This window comes from Mixophyes fleayi, chromosome 4, assembly GCF_038048845.1.
Source record: "Mixophyes fleayi isolate aMixFle1 chromosome 4, aMixFle1.hap1, whole genome shotgun sequence".
Lineage (NCBI taxonomy): Eukaryota > Metazoa > Chordata > Amphibia > Anura > Limnodynastidae > Mixophyes > Mixophyes fleayi.
Window position 1 is genome coordinate 169,812,201 of NC_134405.1, and position 24,109 is coordinate 169,836,309.

Sequence of the window (24,109 nt, forward strand, 5' to 3'; positions counted from 1 at the left end):
TTCCTGCTTAGCGTATGTGAACTTCCGGTAGATTTGCCACGTGGTTAAACAATCGTTTTGATAGTTATTATACATGCATAGTATAATTACTTGTGAAAGCCTCTGAGACATTATTACTATTGTTGGGAACTTTTGATTTTCTGCGCAGAAAAGGTGTATAGTGTGTGATGTTGTAACGTAGATACACTGTTTTATTGTGGATTGTGCTCAGTTGCTGTCTGACGAGGCGGATTGCCCAACTGAAGGACGGTATACAGGGCAGGTATACCGAATGCGAAAACGTGTTTTTCGCAAAGCGCTACCAATAGATCGCAAAGTTTGCTAATAATTAGTATTGGTAGGCAGTGCGATCCGATCGCACCGTTAGTGCGAATTGGTAAAGCAGCTAGGAGGAATTATACTGGAAAGGCAGGTTGATTGTATCGACTTTGCGCTCCCAGCGATAATAAACTCAGCAGATTTTTGTGGTTGAGCCAGGGTATCGAGGAGCTGATAGCCCTTGGGGCCCACAGTGATATTTCTGTATTAGGGATCCTCGCCTGGTGCGAGAAAAGCGAGTGAACGCGGCTAAAGGAAATACGTTCACCGAGCATTAGAGATCTCTAGCGGTGAGTATAGCAACAGAGTTGAAATTATTAGGTGGAAAGAACAGCGCATTGCGGTGTGTCTGTATTTCACATTTGGCCGGAAGGAACAGAGCATTGCGATGTGTCTGTGTTCCGGGAAGAAGGTATATTGTTCAACATGGGTGCTAAGCATACGCTAGAGATGGTCAGTGTACTGCCTAAGGAAGGCCCTATTGGTTCAGCGAGGTTTCTCATGTGTAAGAAATATGGTGCATACGCAACTGTGAATTGTGACACGTGGGTCGGGATAACCAAAGCTTGTGATAGGCCTTTCCCAACAATAGGGAGTTTTAATGCAGAGGTACTAAATACTGTAAAAGATAAAGTATGGTTGATCAAGTCAACGAAAAAGAGAAATAGACATAATGATTGTTTAAAATTGTGGCAAATGGAAGGTAACACGTGGCAGAGCAGCGAATGCAAACCGGAAGTAGGCGTGGCGAAAAGCGCGCGAGAGGCGGATGTAACCATTGAGAAGCGTGGCGAACTCAGCGCAAGCGCGCCCCCGCCACCTTATGTGGCGGGAGGGGTAAGTACAGCCGTTGTTAAAACTGAAAATAGAAAAATTGCTAAATTGTACCCTGTTTTAAGCCAGTTTCAATCAAGTGTATCTGAAAATGAAGATGAACCCCCTGTGATTTCGGCCATTGCCCATGCTGTTAGTGTACTAGAGGCTCAGCGCAAGTATGAGAAAATGGCTGAGATAGGTGAGAGTAGCGTGATCACTAGGAGTGAAAGCGTTCTAAATCTAGGGCCAGCAAATCCTGTAGTGTCCCCTGAAGTCAGTGTACCAGAGGGTGCGTTCCCGATCCGCACAATATCGGTTCCCAATGGGAAACCGGATAAGGATGGTGTAGTTCCTTTAGGAAATGTTACAATGCATTGTCCCTGGACTAGATCAGAATTACGTTCCATTATGACTGAATTCCCAGACCCTAGAAAGGAGTTAGCTAAATGTCAGAAATTTGTTAAAGACTTAGGGAATGCTCACGAACCAACCAGTAAGGATTGGCGGGTAGTGTTGAGGGCGTGTCTTCCTCCCAATACTAACATACAAAAATTTATTGAAGATTGTTTGTTGGAGGAAGATGACACGTTGACTGATGAGATTAACCAACGGAATATAGAACAAATTGTCAAACACTTAGCCATCTGTTTTCCAGTAGTAGTAAATTGGAGTAAGATTTTCACCATTAAACAAAAGGATAGTGAAACTGCCTCAGATTACTTTGCTAGAGCTATAACAGCGATCGCACGATTTACTGGGATATCCAACATAAGTGAGGACCCACATCACAGAGAGGTAGCTGTAGGAGTACTGATGGACAGCCTTAGAGAAAATTTAAAGACGAGAGTACAAACCACATTACCTAATTGGAGAGGCGTCACGGTAGACTCTCTTAGGGAGTCTGCTGTGGAGCATGACAAGAACCTTTTTAGAAAAAGGGAAGAGAAAAGTGATAAGTTAATGACGGTAAGTATACAGGCTCTAGAAGGGGTGCATACACGACCACCAGCATACAACCCATATAACAGGAAACCTAAAGTGATCAGGTGTTTCAACTGTAACGAGGAAGGACATTACAGGAGAGATTGTAAAAAGGAAAGACTCAATACACATAGGGGTGGGTCACATAGATATCCTCCAAGGAAGGATTCACATAGACTAGAAGACTCACATCTCCCCGCGCATATTACGGCAGCAAATGCTGCGCGGGAAATCAATAGTCAGCGCTAGGGGTCAGGTCATACCTGTAGTCTACAGCCAGTGAGGTTAACTGAGAGTCAGAGTGAAGAACCAACAATGATAGTTGATATAGCTGGTAGGAAACAAACTTTTCTTGTAGATACAGGGGCGGCCGGATCTGTGATAACCTCTCCTTTCAATCTACAGGTGACCAGTAAGACTATTCCAGCTGTGGGGGTAACGGGAAAAGTGTTACATTATCCTCTAACTAAACCCACCGAAGTTACTATCGGGCCTCTGCATACTAAGCATTCGTTTCTCTTAGCTGCAGCGGCTCCTACTAACTTGCTAGGGAGAGACTTGTTATGTAAAATGGGATGTGTCATATACTGTACTTCTGATGGTGTGTTCTTAGATATACCGGAGAAGGTCGCACATGAGGTACAGGATATATTGGACACCCCTCAAAGGTTAATGTCACACTCTCCTGTTATAGAACAAAGTCCATCTCAAGTAAAGGGGATGTTGCTGGAAATAACAGGTTCCCTATGGACCAGAGATGGACAGGACACTGGACTGATGGCAAACGTAGCCCCTGTCATGGTCAATCTAAAAAGTGGTAGGGTAGCTCCAAAAATCCCACAGTATCCATTAAAACCGGAGGTGGAACTAGGGGTATTGTCACGGGCACTAGGAGTCTTTACCCAGGTATCACCAGATGATAGACTTACCAGAGCAGTAGAGGTGGTAATATGGTACTCTGGTAGCGGGGTGATCACGGAACAGGAGACAGCAGATGATAAGAGAATGCTCGAGGAAAGTCTATGACTAGCAGCACTGGTAATAGGTAGATAACTGTACACGAGGAACTGGATGGACAAGGAAACGTGAGGGTAGTCAGTGGTCTGCGTATAGCAAGTTGTACCACTGCTATAGTGGGGAGGAATGTCCAGGAGTAACGAGGAGGTGATGAGAGTCAGCGGTCTGCGTATAGCAAGTTGTACCGCTGTCTGGGTGAAGGAATGGAATCCAGGTGAAGGTATCCGGGGAGTCAGTGGTCTGCCTCTAGCAAGTTCTACCACTGAAATATATAAGTGAGGAGGAGCACGGGGAGATAAATGCAATGCAGAGTATACATGGGCACACTGAACTTGATCCCACGATGATATGCACACAATAATAATAACTGAGCAGCACTGCACAAATATACAAAGTCACGAGAACTATCCAGGCTAAACGGTAACACAGTCAATTGATAGCAATAGTCTCAGTGGATAGGAGACTCCGGAGGAGAACAACTCAGTCCAGCTAGATATGCAATACACCAGCACAGTCAATGAGAAGTATGCATACCGTGGTTCAGGAGAGCAGGCTGTCAGAGAGAGGTGCAGGGATACCTGAACGGTTGGAGGCCGGCAGGATGCGAAGTCCCAGGAGGGTGGAAGCGGTAACCAAGTAGGTGCAGCGCACGCTAGGTAGACCAGCAAGGATGTACACAATACTCAGGAAGCAGTAGTATATAGAACTGGACACCTGGAGAACACGGGAGAGTTGAGGCGGTCTAGCTGAGATGAAAGCAGCGAAGCGTTGATCCGATGCAGACAGGCGAGATGACACAAGCAGGAACGCTGTAGAAGCCCGGAGACAGCGGATCGGCTGGCTGCAGACACGATGAGTACTGGAGGGTTGCGATGAGCAGGACACTGCAGATACACGGAGACAGCGAATAGGAATCAGCTGGTGCAGTCACGATGAAACACGGGAGAGTTGAGGTGAGCAGTATACTGTAGAAGCACGGAGGCAGCGGATAGGAATCAGCTGGTGCAGTCACGATGAAACACGGGAGAGTTGAAGTGATTTGGAGACTGTAGAAGCACGGAGGCAGCGGATAGGAATCAGCTGGTGCAGTCACGATGAAACACAGGAGAGTTGAAGTGGTTTGGAAACTGTAGAAGCACGGAGGCAGCGGATAGGAATCAGCTGGTGCAGTCACGATGAAACACGGGAGAGTTGAAGTGATTTGGAGACTGTAGAAGCACGGAGGCAGCGGATAGGAATCAGCTGGTGCAGTCACGATGAAACACAGGAGAGCTGAAGTGGTTTGGAAACTGTAGAAGCACGGAGGCAGCGGATAGGAATCAGCTGGTGCAGTCACGATGAAACACGAGAGTTGAAGTGGTTTGGAAACCACAAACGAACAACAGGAATCAGCAGGAGCTGAATACACGAGGAAACACAGGAACACCTTCAGAGGCTCATGGGGAATGAGACTCCAAGATCAGGCAACGAGGTATTGACCACAGGTGCTTTAAATAGGGAGTGTTGCCTGATCAGCCAATTAACTAAAAGGAACATGTACTGAAGGGTTGAAAGGGCTGCACATGCGCAGACCCTCAGGATGGTGGACGGCCACGGTTCCTAAACACACGAGAAGTAGCACTCACAGTCCGGTGAGTGACAGGTATATCCTGTTATTGAGAGGCTGTTACAACAAGGGATTTTAATTCGTACAGACAGTACAGCAAATAGTCCCATTTTCCCTGTGAAGAAGAGTGGGGGGAGGGGCTATAGATTAGTCCAGGACTTAAGGGGAATTAACAAAGTTGTTGAGAGCCAATTCCCCGTAGTGCCGAATCCAGCTGTCATCCTCATGCAGATTCCACCGTCTGCCAGTCATTTTACTGTCATTGATCTATGTTCTGCTTTCTTTTCAGTCCCTCTTCACCCTGACTGCCAATACCTTTTTGCATTCTCCTACAGGGGAGTGCAATATACATGGACCAGACTACCCCAGGGGTTTATTGACAGCCCCAGTATTTTCTCCCAAGCCTTACATGACTGTTTGCAATCCATTCAACCCCACAATGGGTCTGTTCTAATTCAATATGTGGACGATTTGTTGTTGTGCTCTGATTCTTTTATGTCATGTTTACATGATACTAAATTGTTGTTGCTTCATCTTTCATAAACAGGGCACAAGGTGGCAAAGGTTAAATTAGAGCCATGTCAGACTAAGGTCAAATACTTAGGACACTGCCTCACTAAGGGGCTCTCACTCCCAACATGTCTCAGAAGTGTAGCAGCAACGGCTCTTCTGGTAAGTAAGAGCGAGGACGTAGTATTAGGACATAATTCAACTATCTATACACCCCATGCTGTATCAGCTCTGTTAAATTCAGCCCAAACCAGACATGTTTCTTCAGCTAGATTCACAAAATGGGAACTAGCCCTGATGGCACCCTCAAACATCACCATCAAACGATGTAGCGCCTTAAATCCAGCTACATACCTTCCATATGTGTCTCAAGAGACACAAAGGGTGGGAGGTGAGGAGACCCTGGTTGATGACGAGTTAGGCAAGAATACTGACACGCATGACTGTATGGAACACCTGAATCAGACCTTTACTGCAAGGCCCGACATACGTGACACCCCCTTAGAAAATGTAGATTTTACATTTTATACAGACGAAAGTTGCCATAGACAGACATAGACAGGAGAGCTATGTACTGGTTACGCTGTTGTAGACGATCAGGATGTGGTAGAAGCTGAACCCCTTGGTCCACCTCACTCAGCCCAGGTGGCGGAACTGGTAGCACTAAGGAGAGCGTGTGAATTGGCAGAGGGTAAATCAGCCAATATATATACTGACTCTAGGTACGCCTTCGGGGTAGTGCACGATTTTGGGGCCCTTTGGCGTCTTAGAAACTTTACGACAGCAGCAGGTACACCAGTGGCACACTCACAACACATAAAAGGACTTCTGACAGCGATACAGTTACCCAGAACAGTAGCCGTCATAAAGTGCAAAGCCCATACCTTTGAAGAAGACCCAGTGTCATTGGGCAACAACAGGGCAGACGAAGCTGCTAAATGGGCAGCAGGGCAACCTATGACTGTATCGACCGAGACTATGATGGTTTTTCAGACATTAGACATGCAGAAATTAATTGAAATGCAAGATTTGTGTTCCCTGCAGGAAAAGGCGGTCTGGAAGGCGAAGGGATGTGGTCAAGAGTCCTCAGGACTCTGGAGGGATGGACAAGGTAAGCCTGTAGCTCCCCGAACATACTATCCAAGCCTGGCTGAAGCAGCACACGGCCTGACTCACCTGGGTAAAGAAGGTATGTGCAAACTGGTGAGAGCATACTGGTGTGCTCCCGGATTTTCCTCTCAAGCTGGTAAGAAAGCAATGTCATGTCTTACTTGTTTGAGGAAAAATGTTGGGAAAACTTTTCCAACTGAGCCATCCCACATCCCTCCTACAGACGGACCTTTTCAGGTAATACAAATTGACTATATCCAATTACCACCGTGCAGGAATTTAAAGTATGTGTTAGTGTGTATTGATGTGTTTTCCGGTTGGGTAGAAGCATATCCGGCAGCCACTAATACTGCTGTGTTCACTGCAAAGAAAATTGTACAAGACTTTGTGTGTAGGTTCGGTATCCCTAAAATCATTGAAAGTGATAGGGGTACCCATTTTACTGGTGATATCTTCCAAAACATGTGTAAACTCATGGGAATCAGTAGCAGACTTCACACCCCTTACCGACCACAAGCCAGTGGTAAGGTGGAGAGAGTAAACGGTACTATCAAGAACAAACTAGGTAAGATAATGGCTGAAACTGGGTTGGCATGGCCTGAGGCTTTGCCGTTGGTCCTCCATAGCATTCGAACCACTCCTAGACCTCCTCTTAATCTGTCCCCCTTTGAGATACTGTTCGGACGACAACCTCATTTGATCGTGAGTCCACAAGACGACTTAAAGTGTAATAATGAAGTGACTGTACAATATCTTATAAGAATGAGTAGACAGCTGAAACAACAACAACAAAAACTAAAAAGGCTGTCACCTGGTATGCCAGAGAGGAACTGTCATGATGTTGAACCTGGAGACTATGTTATGATCCGCAATTTCTTACGTTCAGGTTGTTTAACAGACCGTTGGGAAGGCCCGTACCAAGTGCTGCTGACCAGTACTACATCACTGAAGGTTGCAGAGAGAGACACTTGGGTCCATTCCACCCACTGCAGGAGAGTCCATAATCCGGAGAAAGTGCAAGACAAAACTCAGACCGACGACATAGAGCTGTCACTCGTGAGCCTGTTCCGGGAGACCTAAAGCCTGCAGTTGAGACACCTGAACCAGAGACGTTACCTCAGAACTATCTTTCCAGCGATGGAGTGGCGGTTTTTGTTTTTCTTTTGTTCCAGGATTTTCCTTGTTTTTACTTTTTCTAGGACATTCTATTTTTGTGAAGGAGGATGGAGGACGGAGGAGAGTTCTGGGAGTGATACCGATGAAATGGAGGCCGAAGAAAAGTTAATTGGATACTCTGAGCAGCCCATTATCAAACTTGGTCCAGGGGTTATGAAAAGGTCTGCTAGCTCAGGAACTCGGAGGCAGTGTGAGGGGCTATTGTCTGATGAGTATTGTATCTGCAAGTTCTGCGACTCCCTAGTTGAAGAGAGATGCATTCAACAATGCCAGTCCCCCAGTACTCTGAATATAGGCGGGCATCCTTTGGAGGATTATCACTCCCTGGTGGGTAAGGTGCTAAACCAAACCGAGTGTTGGGTGTGCTCTCACGTGCCTCAAGGGCAGCATAACATAGGACTAGTGCCATTCCCTCTAAACATATCCGAAGTACTCGAATTAAGGGGTGGGAGGCCCATAGAAGGGAGGTACAATAACACTAGGTCCCCTAGTCTGACACTTCGACAATACTCCATAGGCAGATCTTTGCTGTGCCTAAACATATCTCATGCAAAGTGCCTGGAGAATTGGGAGGCTGACCTATCAGATCAGACAATGGCTCGCCACACTCATTTTAGAGGAAGACTCACAAGGTCACTACTAGGCAGGAATGTTGATGGAAGTCACAAGTTAGGGCGTATAACCAAACATAAGAAGGTATCCATTGGAAAAGTCTCTACAGATAAATGTGAAAATGTCATTAATGCTGACACGTGTCTAGAGCAGATGGAGACACTAGGCATGGGTAGTTTTATCAAAACTCTGTGTGATATAATTCATGGGCATACTGTTCCTTATGTTCTCCCTGAGGATGTGTATTTTGTTTGTGGAAGAAAAGCTTATTCCTGGGTGACTCCGAGTTCCAACGGCTTGTGTTTCTTAGCTAAACTGGTTCCTGAAATCATGACTGTTACTCATAAAGAAATGGTTGGTATTCACAAGACTACATCACCACCATACATACACACACAGTATGAACACCATGGCAAGTGAAATATGATTCCTGGTGAGGAACCCATAGCTACAAAATTGATTAGTGAAACTGCTGGTTTCCAAGTTATGGTTGCTCTAGAACTCACCAGGACCGCTCGGGGAACATTAAACTTTCAATATATCCAAGACCTAGCTAAATTAATAGATAATATCACCGAGATGTATGATGACACTTTCAGGTATACTGGAAGGGAACTACAAGCGTACAAGAAGGAGTTGGTGCAACATAGACTGGTACTAAATTATCTCACCTCTATTACTGGTGGGTACTGTGTGACACTGGCCACCCAGTTCGGTGTCAAATGTTGCACGTACATTACTAATAATACGGATGACCCTAAAGAGGTTATAGACCGGAAGATGGATGAAATTTTGCAGCTGAAATGGGAATTTCGAAAGAACCATAATTCTTCGTTATATGAGGTCGGGGAAAAGGTGGTGGGTTGGTTCTCATGGTTGAACCCAGCAAAATGGTTCTCCGGTCTGGGGGAGTGGGTACAGGAAATGATTGCGAGTGTAGGTAAGCTCCTTCTCCTTATACTGGGTGTCATCTTAGCAATTGGTTTAGTTGTCAAATGTGTTCCTACTGTGTTGAAGTGTGGAAAATGGTCTCATAGGAGTAACACTGAAAAAGAGACTGAAAGGGTGGTACCAGATACCGAGATCATGGTCTGTGAAGAAGTATTGTATGATCCTGAACGTGAAACGGTGATTGGGTGATAGTTTATTACACTATCAAAGGGTGGAACTGTCGAAGTCAGCAAATTGGATAAAGTCATTTCAATTAAAGTCTAGCAAACTTGGTTGTCTTTGTCTGAAAAGATGCGTACGGTACGCTACGGCGTACAAAGGCACGCTACGGCGTGAAAGGGTGTGCGCATCCACTACACGTGGCAGCAACAGTAATCGGTCTTTTACCATACATTCGCACAAACACGCATACTTATAAAATAGTACACATTAATGGTAGTTGCAACACATAGTCAGTTATGTCGAAATATAGTAGTATTTATATGTTATATCAGAGTTACATGCATATTAGTGAAATACACGGAATGGGTTGAAGGAATAACATCATGAGTGGTATCATAATGAACCTTGTCACATATCCTACTGTTTGGTTCACTCTGCGAGGGAATCGCAGAGTGCATACGCAAGTTATGAATGATAGGGAATTATGATCTACTTAAGACTAAGGAATCTTGGCGGGAAGAGCAGAGCATACCCCCTGCTGAGATGACCCCCTCCTTTGGATTCCTTTGTATGAACTGGCCAATGATGACGACCTCTTGGACCTTCCTGAGACCTGGACCAATAGATGCAAGCTATTCCATCTTCATTGTATTACTGTATGTGATTGTGTATATAAGCAGCATCTTGTGATCCAGAGTGCAGACATCTTGTCCCCACACTTCAGGATTGAATGACTGCACTGGATCCAGAGCGCCTGCGATAAGTAACGGCTGTATTTACTATTACTTCGCTTGAGCATATTATTCTACTTATTGCGAATAAATCTTTGTGCTTTGGAAACACAAATCGAGGTTCGTCAATCGTTATTGGTTAGCGACAATACGCACATAACAAGGGACATCCTTAAACAAAAGGGGGAGCTCTCGCATGATTCTATTTGTCATTCATACATGTTCCTGGTTGTAATATGACCTATGCTAGTTCCCAGCTAGTAATTCTCAGCAGCCTCCAGAGGCTGATTATCAGCCCTGTCCTCCTCCTTTCTGATTTGCCCATCATAGTATTTAAGGCAGTGAGGACTGGGCCTCACTGCCGGTTATAGTTCCTGCTTGCTGCATACTAGCCTGCTGTGTCACTTGCTCTCTGTGCTATTTGGATTCTGATTATTGTTGCCGACCCTTGCCTGAATATCTGACTACGATTGATTGCCTGCGCCCCTTGATCTTTTGCCTGGACTCTAACGCTGCTGTTCTGCCTGTGATCTCTGACCTCGGCTTGTTTATTGAATTCTCTGTTTGCTGCCTGCCCTCGACCCTTGCCTGGACTTCACTTTATCTTCCGGGGTTCACCCCAGCCGGTACGCATCTCACAACCCTCTGTTAGTCTGCAGCCAAGTCTGACCCCACCACTAGGGGCAACAGTGAATAGCAGACTCTGGGTTTTGCTGTACTGGTTTGAGGGGTTCCTAACACTGCGACTAGGATGTATTTACATGGTTACGCCTTCACAATTCCGCGTTCCTCCCATTCTCTCATAGTGAGTTGGAAGCTGTCGCAAGTGTTAATTGCGTCCAAGATGCAGAAGGAGATGGTGCTTGCTGCACATGCGTGTTAGTGTTTTTTTGTTGGATGCGCCTAACACAGACTTTGCGTCCGACTCTAAATGAGGTCCATTGTCTTTATAATGGAGTTCAGAAGTACAACAGCCCTGCGTTAACAAACAGGTTTTTTAACTCACTTTTACGTTTCTTTTCCACACATTTAAGCCCATTTTCTAATGTGAAAATCAACTACTTAAAATCTATAATGGTCACTTTCAGCTGTCAGTGGACACAGACAGATGTACTTAAATTAAATAGTTATGTATACCATAAATATTCAATTTACGTGGAACACAAAACATGAATTTTTACTCATCTTTCAAATATGTAGGCTACCAATCATATCCCACTCCTATGGAGGATTTACAATTTGCAGAAATAAAAATAAAAATGAAAAGAACTTTGAAAATTGAAAAAGTAGATTACCGATACTCTATAAAACTTTGAATGCCAGTTTGCATATGATAAATAGTATTGCTTAGGAATGCTTGCCTTAAAATTATCAGTAAAATGTATGTGCATAGTTTATTGTGATCAAGGAGTAAAGTAAGTAAAGTACTCTATATTTTAAGTATACATATGTATTGACCTTAATAAGAAGCTCTGCACACAACAACAGAAATGCCAGCATAAATATAAAGCCAGCCATCTTCTATTCTGACATAGGATAGAAATCTTCAGATATTTGTTTTATTATGTAGATGCATAGCCAAATACATACACTAATATTTAAATCAATAGCATTTATATTCATTAAGATTACATACTTTTTGTTTCTGTCTTTCCTGTTTGAAAATTATTCTATTCCTGTGGAATAAAGAACACATCGTGAAAATGTATTTCATTTTGTTCTTTCAGTAAGTGCAACTTTAAACATGTATTATTGGTTTACTTACTTAAATTTATATAATTTTCTGCATCATCTAAACATGAGTAACACTGATTATCTGCAACTTATGGCTATTAATTGTTAGCTAATACCTTAATGAGGGAGTTATAAATATACTGTATAAAGTGAAAGTAAACATATTATTGAACAACAATAAATATAAAATTGCCTGTGTATTACTGAACTCAAAAAACACACCTGAAATAAGTTGTATCATCACTTAAAGTCAGGTATTAATTAATGGAGGGAAAACAAAAACTTTCCTTTTAACAGAAGGGAGAATTAAGTTCGTATTCACCGGTTTCCTGGGCTCCCTCCAGCATTAGAAGGGAGTAGGGCATTTCCCCATTGAGCTCCTAGATTGGGGCACTTCAGAACATAATGGGAGAAAGAGAAACCACGCAGAGATGATATAGTACTTTAGAATAATGCAAAATGTTTGCAGGTATGGGTCGAAGAATGGGCAATTGGAAGCTCACAGAGGAAAGATAATATTATTTGAAAAACTGCAAAGAATATGAAAAACACCGGTCAAGAGCAAGACACATGATCCAAGTTAGTTACAAAAACCAAAGGAATGACCAAAATGGTTAAGGTAAGCACCTGTTTATGTGTGCAGGCACTGCATTAAAATTACGCTCATTTACTATTGATGAGGAAAAGCTATATTTGCTATTCCTTATCTACCATATTGAATCCACCAACTCATTACAGACCGTGCTTATTCCTGACCTTATCAAAAGAAGGTAGGGACAGAGATGTATTGATATAGACTGAATATACCACTAATTCAAAAATGTAATCCGAATCTTGTATGTAAAGCCTTCAGAATCATCATAAAGTACATAAAACTGTACTCAATGTTGTTTTCATTGAATTAAGGTAAACATATTTAATTCATAAATCATATCAAGCATTTTTTTGCATTTGTGATGTTGCACTATGATATGTTTTTGTGTTTATTTTTTTATATATACGATTTCTGGAACTAATTATTGAGGAAGTTTCTGAAATAGAAATAGAATTGGTTTAAACTGCATCTCTGAATATGAGCAATAAGTACAAACTGATGAACGTTGTCTTGTCCTATGGTCTTCTGGTCCACACACTGTCAGATGCTGCCTAGTCGAGTTAACCTTGAGGTCACAACCCATAGATGTTTGGCAAACACCGGACACTTATTACAATCTGCCCCCCCAGCCAAGTCAGTGCTAGCAGTGTGCGTCTGTCTGAGCCTGTGATAACTACATTTTTAGTTATGAGTGAAGATATCCTTTAACTTCTTCAAGCAATACTACAGTTTCAAACATCAGACCAGGCAGTGCCACAGTGCAGACAGACTTTTAAAATGTACTATAGAGATGGTGGTGGGTGGGGGCTACTGCCAGCAATTTCAGCAATGCGCCAGGAACAGTTTTGTTCTTTTCCTGGTCCCATTGTATGTACGAATGACATTCAAATGTGAACAATGTGTATAATGCAGAAGCACCAGAACACGTTTGAATTGTCAGTGAGTTTGTAGGATTTTTATTTATTTTTAAACCCTCCACACTAAGTAGAGCAAAGTAAAAAAAAAAGAAGTAAGTTTTCTCCTGGACAAACCTAAATCATCAGCAAAATCAAAACTTAGACATTATATAAATTGATGCTGCTTAACAAACATGTGTGACTTAGATCCATGTAACAGCTTGTTAGAAATATATATTAATGCTGCTGCAGCCCTAAGATACAACCTATCACACACCTTACCAAAAATAAAAACACAAGAGATTTTTAATCCTGCCAGATATTCAAGAACTTGTAAAACAATTATTACATAGGCATTTTGACTATAGAATTTGGTAAAAAGCGGCAGTGAATTTACACAAAATTGGATCATTCAAGTTATATGTGAATACTTTAAGCATATGAAATAATCTATACTTAACCTAACCATACTTATGAAAAACATTCGCACAATCTCAATAAGAATCTGAGTCTAAAACACACTGATTATGTGAGAAATTATGATCACCCGATGTCTTGATAATAAAGCAAAATGAGCTCCAATAGGAACCATAGAATAAAAAAATATATATATATTAGAATTAATAAAACCGTAGAAATTGGTGTTAGAAAGACATCAAGGAAAGAAGTTTCCAAAATTGATTTTATATATATATATATATATATATATATATATATATATATATATATATATGCGGATAGATAAACAAGTATGGCGCTCCAATGTGTAGTATTGATAGTAATATGGGAAGATGTAATAAAAATGCGTACCATATAGATGAAATCAATGATCGTATGGTAGAAACGGAGTTCCTCTTCTGAGGTAATGTCTCCCCCTCTCCAACAATAGCGATAATGTGGGTCAAAAAATAGAGAAACACATATAGTGTAATAGAGTTTATGTAATATATCACCACATGTGATAAACCTCCACCAGGATCAAATGTTAGCCCGGCACCAAATGGGTTAATCTTATGAGTACACCTCCAAAAACACCAACAGCTTATACTGCGTACCAGATGATGCAGAGTGAACTCTGAGATGGCAATCCCTCAGTCAAAAGGTCATCCAGGGCGGAAATGGATGAAAATAGACAAAGGATGCAATGTAAAAGTATGAAAATGACAATTTATTTAAACGAGTAGTAGTAACTAGAGATGAGCGCACTCGGATTTCTGAAATCCGAGCCCACCCGAACGTTGCCGATCCGAGTCGGATCCGAGACACAATAGCGACCACAGTTCAAACGTGTTTCGTCCCAACACAGTGGGACTTCCTCAGGAGCAAAAAAACACATGTTGAACATTCAAAAAAGCCGGCTTTATAACAGGACAGTCGCGCCATTTTGGCGCATGCGCAGAACCGCCATCTACTGCGCATGCGCAAAAGAAACTTTATCGATATGTACAATTTTAGAATTGAAGGACAATTCCTCCGTTAGAGACAACAAATTAACTACAGCACACGCATAATGACAGGTACAGTAATACACACAAATAAATACAAGTAAAGGAACAGCCATCCTCAACTATATATATAGATATACAAAGACAAGTAATGTCAAGATGAAAATATCAATAAATCTATATGTGGTCTGATTAAATTGCTTAATAATCTAATTACACACTAAAGCCTCTATCTAAAATACATAAAAAATGATCTACTTATAAAACCTGAAAAAACAACTTTCACAGACAATTATTGCCATATATTATAACATATACCTAATAAGGTATAAAGATATTATATAAAATGTTAAAAATATATATTATAAAATGTTTATAAAAAGGGGGCTATCTCATACATTTCATTTAAGCCAGAGGGTATTAAAGTACCCAACTGGAAAATCCAAAACATTTCCCTTTGGGAAAGTTTCCGTTGTAAATCACCTCCCCTCACATTTAATGATACTTTTTCCAGAGCCATGAATTTAAAATGTTTAGGATCACAACTATGTTTAAGAGAAAAATGTCTTGATACGGAGTGACTCTGTGCTCCATTCTTAATATTGCGTACATGTTCCTGGATCCGCAATTTCAGTGGGCGTTTCGTTTTCCCCACATATTTTAAATTACACGAACACTCCAACATATAAATAACCGAAGTTGTCAAACAGTCCATTCGTTGTTTCACATTAAATTGTCTGCTCTTATCAAAATTATGAAAAGAAGTTTTTGTCGTATTCATATATTTACATACGTTACAATGAGTACATTGTACTGAACCTATGTTATTAGACAACAAACATGGAGGTTTTTTTGGTGGAATATTTTTCCTTAGTAAACTAGGAGCAATACAATCTTTTAAATTCCGATTTTTTTGGAATATGACAAACGGTTTGTCTGGAAGAATTTTAGACAAAACCGGATCTCTTAATAAAATGCTCCAATGTTTGATCAATGTTTTTTTAATCAAGCTTTCACAGCTATTAAATTCCGTAATGAAAGGTACCAGATCTCTCCTATCAACCTTCTCTGTGTATTGTAATGCTTCCATCCGATCCTTATTCCTAATTTTATTTTTTGCCTCCCTAAGTAGCTCGTTCGGATATTCCCTTTCTTTAAACCGACCCAAGTAAATATCGAGTTGTTCCTCAAAATCTGAATTCAAACTACAATTTCTTTTTAATCGGTTAAACTGGGACAGGGGGATATTATCTTTCCATCTCTTTTGATGGCAACTGCCATAATGCAAGTAGCTGTTAGTGTCTACATGTTTTATGAAGTTTTTTGTGATAACTTCAGTGCCATTTGATGTTAAAATTAAATCAAGATATTCAACCTGTGTCTTGTTAATATTGGCAGTAAACTTAAGATAGTATTCATTATCACTGATATACTGTAAAAATTCCTCAAATTCCTCACATGAACCATTCCACACTACCAAAATATCGTCAATATAACGTTTATACATTTTGATCTTATCTGTAAATGGGTTCGGCTTATAAATGTATTTTGCCTCCCAACTTCCCATATGCAAATTCGCAAAGCTGGGTGCAAATGTTGTTCCCATGGCCGTACCCCAAATCTGGAGGCAGAAGGTGTCCAAAAAACTAAAATAGTTATGGGACAAAACAAAACACATTAGATCACAGATAAAATTCTTATGATCTTGTGTAAGTGATTCATCTTTATCTAGAAATTCCTTACATGACTCAATTCCCCTCTCATGCTGTATAGACGTATAGAAGGATTGTACGTCAATCGTAACCCAATAATATGAATTTTCCCAAACAAAATCTTTTAATATTTGTAAAATATTATTAGTATCTTTCAGATAAGATGCTAAGGAACTTACATACTTTTTTAGGAACAGATCTATATATTTTGATGAATTGGACGTTAAAGAATCTATACCCGATATTATCGGTCGTCCTGGGGGTACTTTCAGATCTTTGTGAACCTTCGGGAGGTAATAAAAAGTGGGAATGATAGGACAAGAGGTATACAAAAATTGGAATTCATCCTTATTCAAAATATTAGCATGAAGATTTTTTGATAATAATTCCCTTAATAGGGTAACATAATCATGGGTAGGATCTTTTTCTAGTTTCAAATATGCTGTCGAATCTCCCAAAAGTCTGTTGGCCTCTGCCACATAATCAGACCGATTAAGAATTACTGTACCTCCCCCCTTATCGGCCTGTTTAATGACTATGTTATTATTTGATTGTAACTCCTTTAATGCTTGTTTCTCATGTATAGTTAAATTGCCTTTCACTTTTTTGATGGAGTCAGAATGACAAAGATCGTGGACAATGAGATCCTGAAAGATATGGATATAGTTACTTTTTGACTCCAGTGGGTAAAATTTGGATGTCAATTTTAAACCTGATTTAGAAGATGACTCAAAATTTTGGAGACAAGCGGAATCCTTCCTAGCGAAATGCCTTTTGAGTGTCAATTTGCGCACAAATTTCTGTACGTCTATATACATCTGAAATTTATTAAGATGTTTGGTAGGGGCAAATGTGGGCCCTTTGTTAAGTACCGAAACTTCAGATTTAGACAGCTTATGCTCGGAAAGATTAAATATCCCTTTTGTGCTTAGATTAACATGAGGATCTAGAGGAACTTCTTTTGTGAGACTTGAACTCCCCCTCGTTTTCCTCGTCGTCGGTATACCTCCTTTTTAGAGGCGAGGCTACCTTTGTATTCTCTTTTAGTTGTAATTTGTGACGTAATAATTTTTCCCTTCTGGACGGGCCTGGAGATAAAAAATCATCTGTGTCACTGTCTGATACTAACAAGGTGGAAAATCTGTTTCTAAGTATCGGATCGAAATGGACTTGTTTATTCATTTTGGGGCTGGAGTGAGACGAATCTCTCTTCATAGGAACCTTTTTCCATTTGTCATTGACTACAGAATCTCTCTGTTGAAAGTCCCTATTTGCAAATCTATTGCTAGTTTTTGGTTTAGACCATTTTTTAACATTATCTTGTAAATAGTCTTTTTTATCTCTCTGAAACTTTCGTTCCTTAATTTTTATCACTTCTGTTTCAATCCTGTCTAATTTTTTATTCAGTACTAGCTCATTAGGTTTAAAATTTACATCCTCCTTGAATGGTTGTAAAAGAATATCCTTAGTCTCTAATTCTTTTTCAACTTCCTTAAAAATATTTGTTTTCTCAAGGATTATCAATTTAATCAGTTTTAATGATCAATCGTGTAGTATGTTGTCCCATTCTTTAATAAAACCATGATTATCCTGTCCAAAAGTGGGTATTTTGTTAAGTCTAAGACCCCCGGGTAATTCTATTCACCTCCAGATATGATTGTAAACATTTTATGCCCCACCACGCCTTTGTTTCCTTGACTAATAATTTCTCAATATCCCAGAATAGTTGATCTAGATCACTATTCTTATCAGTTGTCTACGTATTGTTGTCAAAGATTCTTTGACAAAAATCATTTCTAAGATTAATTCTATTTGCTGATTTCCACATTATCAAATCAAATGTAGGGAAACGTGGGTAAAAGCAGCTTATATCAAAAAACCAATTATCAATTTAACACACAGCAGATATATAAACAGCGCTAGTAACCTCAACGTAACCACCAGTATAGATAACTGGTGAATGGATTTACCAAAATATACACAATCAGTCCCGATAAAAACACATAGCTCGTTTAAGAGCGGCAGCCTTGAATCACTTGGGTCCAGATGGTTAATCCGGAGGGATGTGGTAACTGCGGATAGATAAACAAGTATGGCGCTCCAATGTGTAGTATTGATAGTAATATGGGAAGATGTAATAAAAATGCGTACCATATAGATGAAATCAATGATCGTATGGTAGAAACGGAGTTCCTCTTCTGAGGTAATGTCTCCCCCTCTCCAACAATAGCGATAATGTGGGTCAAAAAATAGAGAAACACATATAGTGTAATAGAGTTTATGTAATATATCACCACATGTGATAAACCTCCACCAGGATCAAATGTTAGCCCGGCACCAAATGGGTTAATCTTATGAGTACACCTCCAAAAACACCAACAGCTTATACTGCGTACCAGATGATGCAGAGTGAACTCTGAGATGGCAATCCCTCAGTCAAAAGGTCATCCAGGGCGGAAATGGATGAAAATAGACAAAGGATGCAATGTAAAAGTATGAAAATGACAATTTATTAAAACGAGTAGTAGTAACTAAAGATGAGCGCACTCGGATTTCTGAAATCCGAGCCCACCCGAACGTTGCCGATCCGAGTCGGATCCGAGACAGATCCGGGTATTGGCGCCAAATTCAAATCTGAAACTGAGGCTCTTACTCATAATCCCGTTGTCGGATCTCGCGATATTCGGATCCTATAAATTCCCCGCTAGTCGCCGCCATCTTCACTCGGGCATTGATCAGGGTAGAGGGAGGGTGTGTTAGGTGGTCCTCTGTCCTGGTAGATCTCGTGCTGTGCTGTTTAGTTCTGTGCTGTGCTGTTTGGTTCTGTGCTGTGCTGTGCTGTGCTGTGTTCTGCAGTATCAGTCCAGTGGTGCTGTGTCCTGTGCTCTGTCCTGCTGAGTTCAGTAGTGCTGCTGGGTCCTGTGCTGTGTCCTGTTCAGTCCAGTGGTGCTGTGTCCTGTGCTCTGTGCTTCTAAGGGCATAGTTATTTCCCCATTATTCCCAAGTTTAAAAATTAAAAAAAAAAATATAAAAAATATTAAAATAAAATTTTTTTAAAAAAAGTAATTATAACCAAATTTGCAAAACCAATCCAGCAGTATAAGTCCATTGGTACTGCAATATTACCAAGTTCACACATTCTGCAGTATCTTGTGCTACATATAATGGAGACCAAAAAATGGAGGATAAAGTAGGGAAAGATCAAGACCCACTTCCTCCTAATGCTGAAGCTGCTGCCACTAGTCATGACATGCACCTCTTCGGTCTGGAGTTATTTTTATCCAAATCCAGACAACCAATGTATGGCCATATGTAGCTTATGTAAAGCTCAAATAAGCAGGGGTAAGGATCTTGCCCACCTAGGAACATCCTCCCTTATACGTCACCTGAATAACCTTCATAGTTCAGTGGTTAGTTCAGGAACTGGGGCTAGGACCCTCATCGGTACAGGGACACCTAAATCCCGTGGTCCAGTTGGATACACACCAGCAACACCCTCCTCGTCAACTTCCTCCACAATCTCCATTGGATTCAGTCCTGCAGCCCAAGTCAGCAGCCAGACTGAGTCCTCCTCAATACGGGATTCATCCGAGGAATCCTGCAGCGGTACGCCTACTACTGCCACTGCTGCTGTTGCTGCTGTTAGTCGGTCATCTTCCCAGAGGGGAAGTCGTAAGACCGCTAAGTCTTTCACAAAACAATTGACCGTCCAACAGTCGTTTGCCATGACCACCAAATACGATAGTAGTCACCCTATTGCAAAGCGTATAACTGCGGCTGTAACTGCAATGTTGGTGTTAGACGTGCGCCCGGTGTCCGCCATCAGTGGAGTGGGATTTAGAGGGTTGATGGAGGTATTGTGTCCCCGGTACCAAATCCCGTCGAGATTCCACTTCACTAGGCAGGCGATACCAAAAATGTACAGAGAAGTACGATCAAGTGTCCTCAGTGCTCTAAAAATTGCGGTTGTACCCACTCTCCACTTAACCACGGACATGTGGACAAGTGGTTCTGGGCAAACGAAGGACTATATGACTGTGACAGCCCACTGGGTAGATGCATCCCCTTCCGCAGCAACAGCAACAGCTGCATCAGTAGCAGCAACTACAAAATGGCTGCTCGTGCAAAGGCAGGCAACATTGTGTATTACAGGCTTTAATAAGAGGCACAACGCTGACAACATATTAGAGAAACTGAGGGAAATTATCTCCCAGTGGCTTACCCCACTTAGACTCTCATGGGGATTTGTGGTGTCAGACAATGCCAGTAACATTGTGCAGGCATTAAATATGGGCAATTTCCAGCACGTCCCATGTTTTGCCCACACCATTAATTTGGTGGTGCAGCATTACCTCAAGAGTGATAGGGGTGTGCAGGAGATGCTTGTGGTGGCGCGCAAAATTGCTGGACACTTTCGGCATTCAGCCAGTGCCTACCGCAGACTAGAGGCACATCAAAAAAGCATGAACCTGCCCTGCCATCACCTCAAACAAGAGGTTGTGACACGCTGGAACTCCACCCTCTATATGCTGCAGAGGATGGAGGAGCAGCAAAAGGCCATTCAGGCCTACATAGCCACCTACGACATAGGCAAAGGAGTGGGGATGCGCCTCAGTCAAGCGCAGTGGAGACTGATTTCCGTGTTGTGCAAGGTTCTGCAGCCATTTGAACTTGCCACACGAGAAGTCAGTTCCGACACTGCCAGCTTGAGTCAGGTCATTCCCCTGATCAGGCTGTTGCAGAAGCAGCTGGAGAAAGTGAGGGAGGAGCTGGTAAGCCATTGCGATTACACCAAGCATGTAGCTCTTGTGGATGTAGCCCTTCGTACGCTTTGCCAGGATCAGAGGGTGGTCACTCTTTTAAAGTCAGAGGAATACATTCTGGCCACCGTGCTCGATCCTCGGTTTAAAGCGTATGTTGTGTCTCTGTTTCCGGCGGACACAAGTCTACAGCGGTGCAAAGACCTGCTGGTCAGGAGATTGTCCTCTGAAGAGGACTGTGACATGCCAACAGCTCCACCCTCATTTTCTTCCACATCTATGGCTGCGAGGAAAAAGCTCAGTTTTCCCAAAAGAGGCGCTGGCGGGGATGCTGATAAAATCTGGTCCGGACTGAAGGACCTGCCAACCATTGCAGACATGTCTACGCTCGCTGCATTGGATGCTGTCACAATAGAAAAAATTGTGGATGATTACTTTGCTGACACCATCCAAGTAGACATGTCAGACAGTCCATATTGTTACTGGCAGGAAAAAAAGGCAGTTTGGAAGCCCCTGTACAAACTGGCTCTATTTTACCTGAGTTGTCCCCCCTCCAGTGTGTACTCGGAAAAAGTTTTTAGTGCAGCGGGGAACCTGGTCAGTGAGCGGCGAAGGAGGTTGCTTCCTCATAACGTTGAAAAAATGATGTTTATAAAAATGAATAATCAATTCCTCAATGAAGTACAGCACTGCCCTCCAGATAGTACAGAGGGACCTGTGGTTGTGGAGTCCAGCGGGGACGAATTGATAATGTGTGATGAGGAAGAATTACACACTGTAGGGGGAGAGGAATCAGAGGGTGAGGATGAGGACGACATCTTGCCTCAGTAGAGCCTGTTTAGTCTGTACAGGGAGAGATGAATAGCTTTTTTGGTGTGGGGGCCCAAACAAACCAATCATTTCAGCCAAAGTTGTTTGGTAGGCCCTGTCGCTGAAATGATTGGTTTGTTAAAGTGTGCATGTCCTATTTCAACAACATAAGGGTGGGTGTGAGGCCCCAAGGACAATTCCATCTTGGAACTTTTTTTTTTGCATTATATGACCAATCAACAGTCGTTTGCCATGTTCAAAAAGTAAAACCAAATTTAAACAAATTCAAGAAATGAAATCAAAAGTAAAATGCCCTGTCATAATTTAAAACAAGAGGTATTGACGTGCTCTAAAACTACTGTATTGTTGTTTATATTTTATAAACACTACACTTGAAAGCTTGAGTCTTTCAATGAAAAAGTAACTGTCCATTACACGAATATTTGCAACAGGGACAATTTTAGGGTTAAGAAAGTCAACTAATAACACTTCGACGCTGTCTGTCTTTATAAACACTACACTTGGAAGTTGGAGGAGGTATTGTGGCCCCGGCACCAAATTTACTACCGGGGCCACTCCACTGTGCAGTCCATATTTAGGTGTATCAGATATTAAACAACGGTGACAGTTGATGCCCAATTTTTTAATTATATTGTTGGCGCTGTAAAAAATTGTGTTCCGGGCACACTACGCAGTCCATACCCTTTTTTGGTGGAATTCTGACCCGTGGAGGGTTTTTTAATTATATTGTGGCCTCGGTACCAAATTGTGTACCGGGGCCACCACACTACGCAGTCAAGATAGATAGATGCGTATCATAGATAAAGTACATTCAGTGGTGTGGGGCAAATTGAAAAATATTCAAAATGCACTGACATTATCAAAAACAAGAGGTTTTCACACGCTGAAACTCCAACATGTATATGATGGAGAGGATGGAGGAGCAGCCGTATGTGCAGTGTAATGCAGACCTGTTGAAGGTTTTTTTATATATTTTATTGTGGTGCCCAGTGCCCACTACTCTACGCAGTCCAGATACTATTTTTGGGTGTAATTCTGACCTGTTGAAGGTTTTCTATATATTATATTGTGGTGGCCAGTGGCCAGTCCTCTATGCAGTCATTTTTGGGTGTAATTCTGACCTGTTGAAGGTTTTCTATATATTATATCGTGGTGGCCAGTGGCCAGTCCTCTATGCAGTCCAGATACTATTTTTGGGTTTAATTCAGACCTGTTGAAGGTTTTCTATATATTTTTTATTGTGGTGCCCAGTGGCCAGTCCTCTATGCAGTCCAGATACTTGTTTGGTGGAATTCAGACCAGTTGAGGGTTTTATTATTATATTGTGGGGACCACTCTATACCACACTACCACTCTATACCACTCTATTTAATACTTTAATTCTATTACTAATTCCCATAAAGAGGAACTGCCGCTTCTATTTAATACTTTAATTCTATTAGTAGTTACCATAAAGAGGAACAAAATAAACAAATTTTACCAAAAGTATAATATGACTTACAAACACTACACTTGAAAGATGGTGCCTTTAAATGAAAAAGTCAGTCTTCATTGCACGACTATGTGCAACAGGGACAGTTTTTTGGTTTACTAAGTCAACCAATAACACTTCGACCCTGTCTGTCTTTAACATACTTGATGGGATCTCAATGACGAATGGTCTGTACCATGTTTGGAGGAGGTATTGTGGCCCCGGTACCAAAATGGGTACCGGGGCCACTCCACTATGCAGTCCAGATAGAGGTGTATCAGATATTAAACAACGTTGACTGTTGATGCAAAAATTTTAAATAATATTGTGGGGAACACTACACTACGCAGTCCATAAACTTTTTGGGTGGAATTCAGACCTGTCTAGGGTTTTTTAATAATATTGTGGTGACCCACTCCTCTACGCAGTCCAGGTACATTATTGGTGCGAATCATACAAGTTCAGGGTTTTTAATTTATATTGTGGTGACCCACTCCTCTACGCAGTCCAGGTACATTATTGGTGCGAATCATACAAGTTCAGGGTTTTTAATTTATATTGTGGTGACCCACTCCTCTACGCAGTCCAGGTACATTATTGGAGCGAATCATACAAGTTCAGGGTTTTTAATTTATATTGTGGTGACCCACTCCTCTACGCAGTCCAGGTACATTA

General features: G+C 41.6%; 1 protein-coding gene across 4 annotated transcripts in view; it reads right to left on the reverse strand.

The window, feature by feature from the left end:
* The window catches only part of REDIC1 (regulator of DNA class I crossover intermediates 1), a 176,476-nt gene that overhangs the window by 149,944 nt on the left and 2,423 nt on the right, over nt 1–24,109 (reverse strand). For 3 of the 4 annotated variants that reach the window (XM_075208833.1, XM_075208831.1, XM_075208832.1), the window contains exon 2: nt 11,627–11,666. The exons of the other annotated variant lie outside the window; for it this stretch is intronic. In XM_075208833.1, the coding sequence (XP_075064934.1) occupies nt 11,627–11,666 (40 nt within the window). The remainder of the gene's footprint in view (nt 1–11,626; nt 11,667–24,109) is intronic. 4 annotated transcript variants of the gene reach the window in all.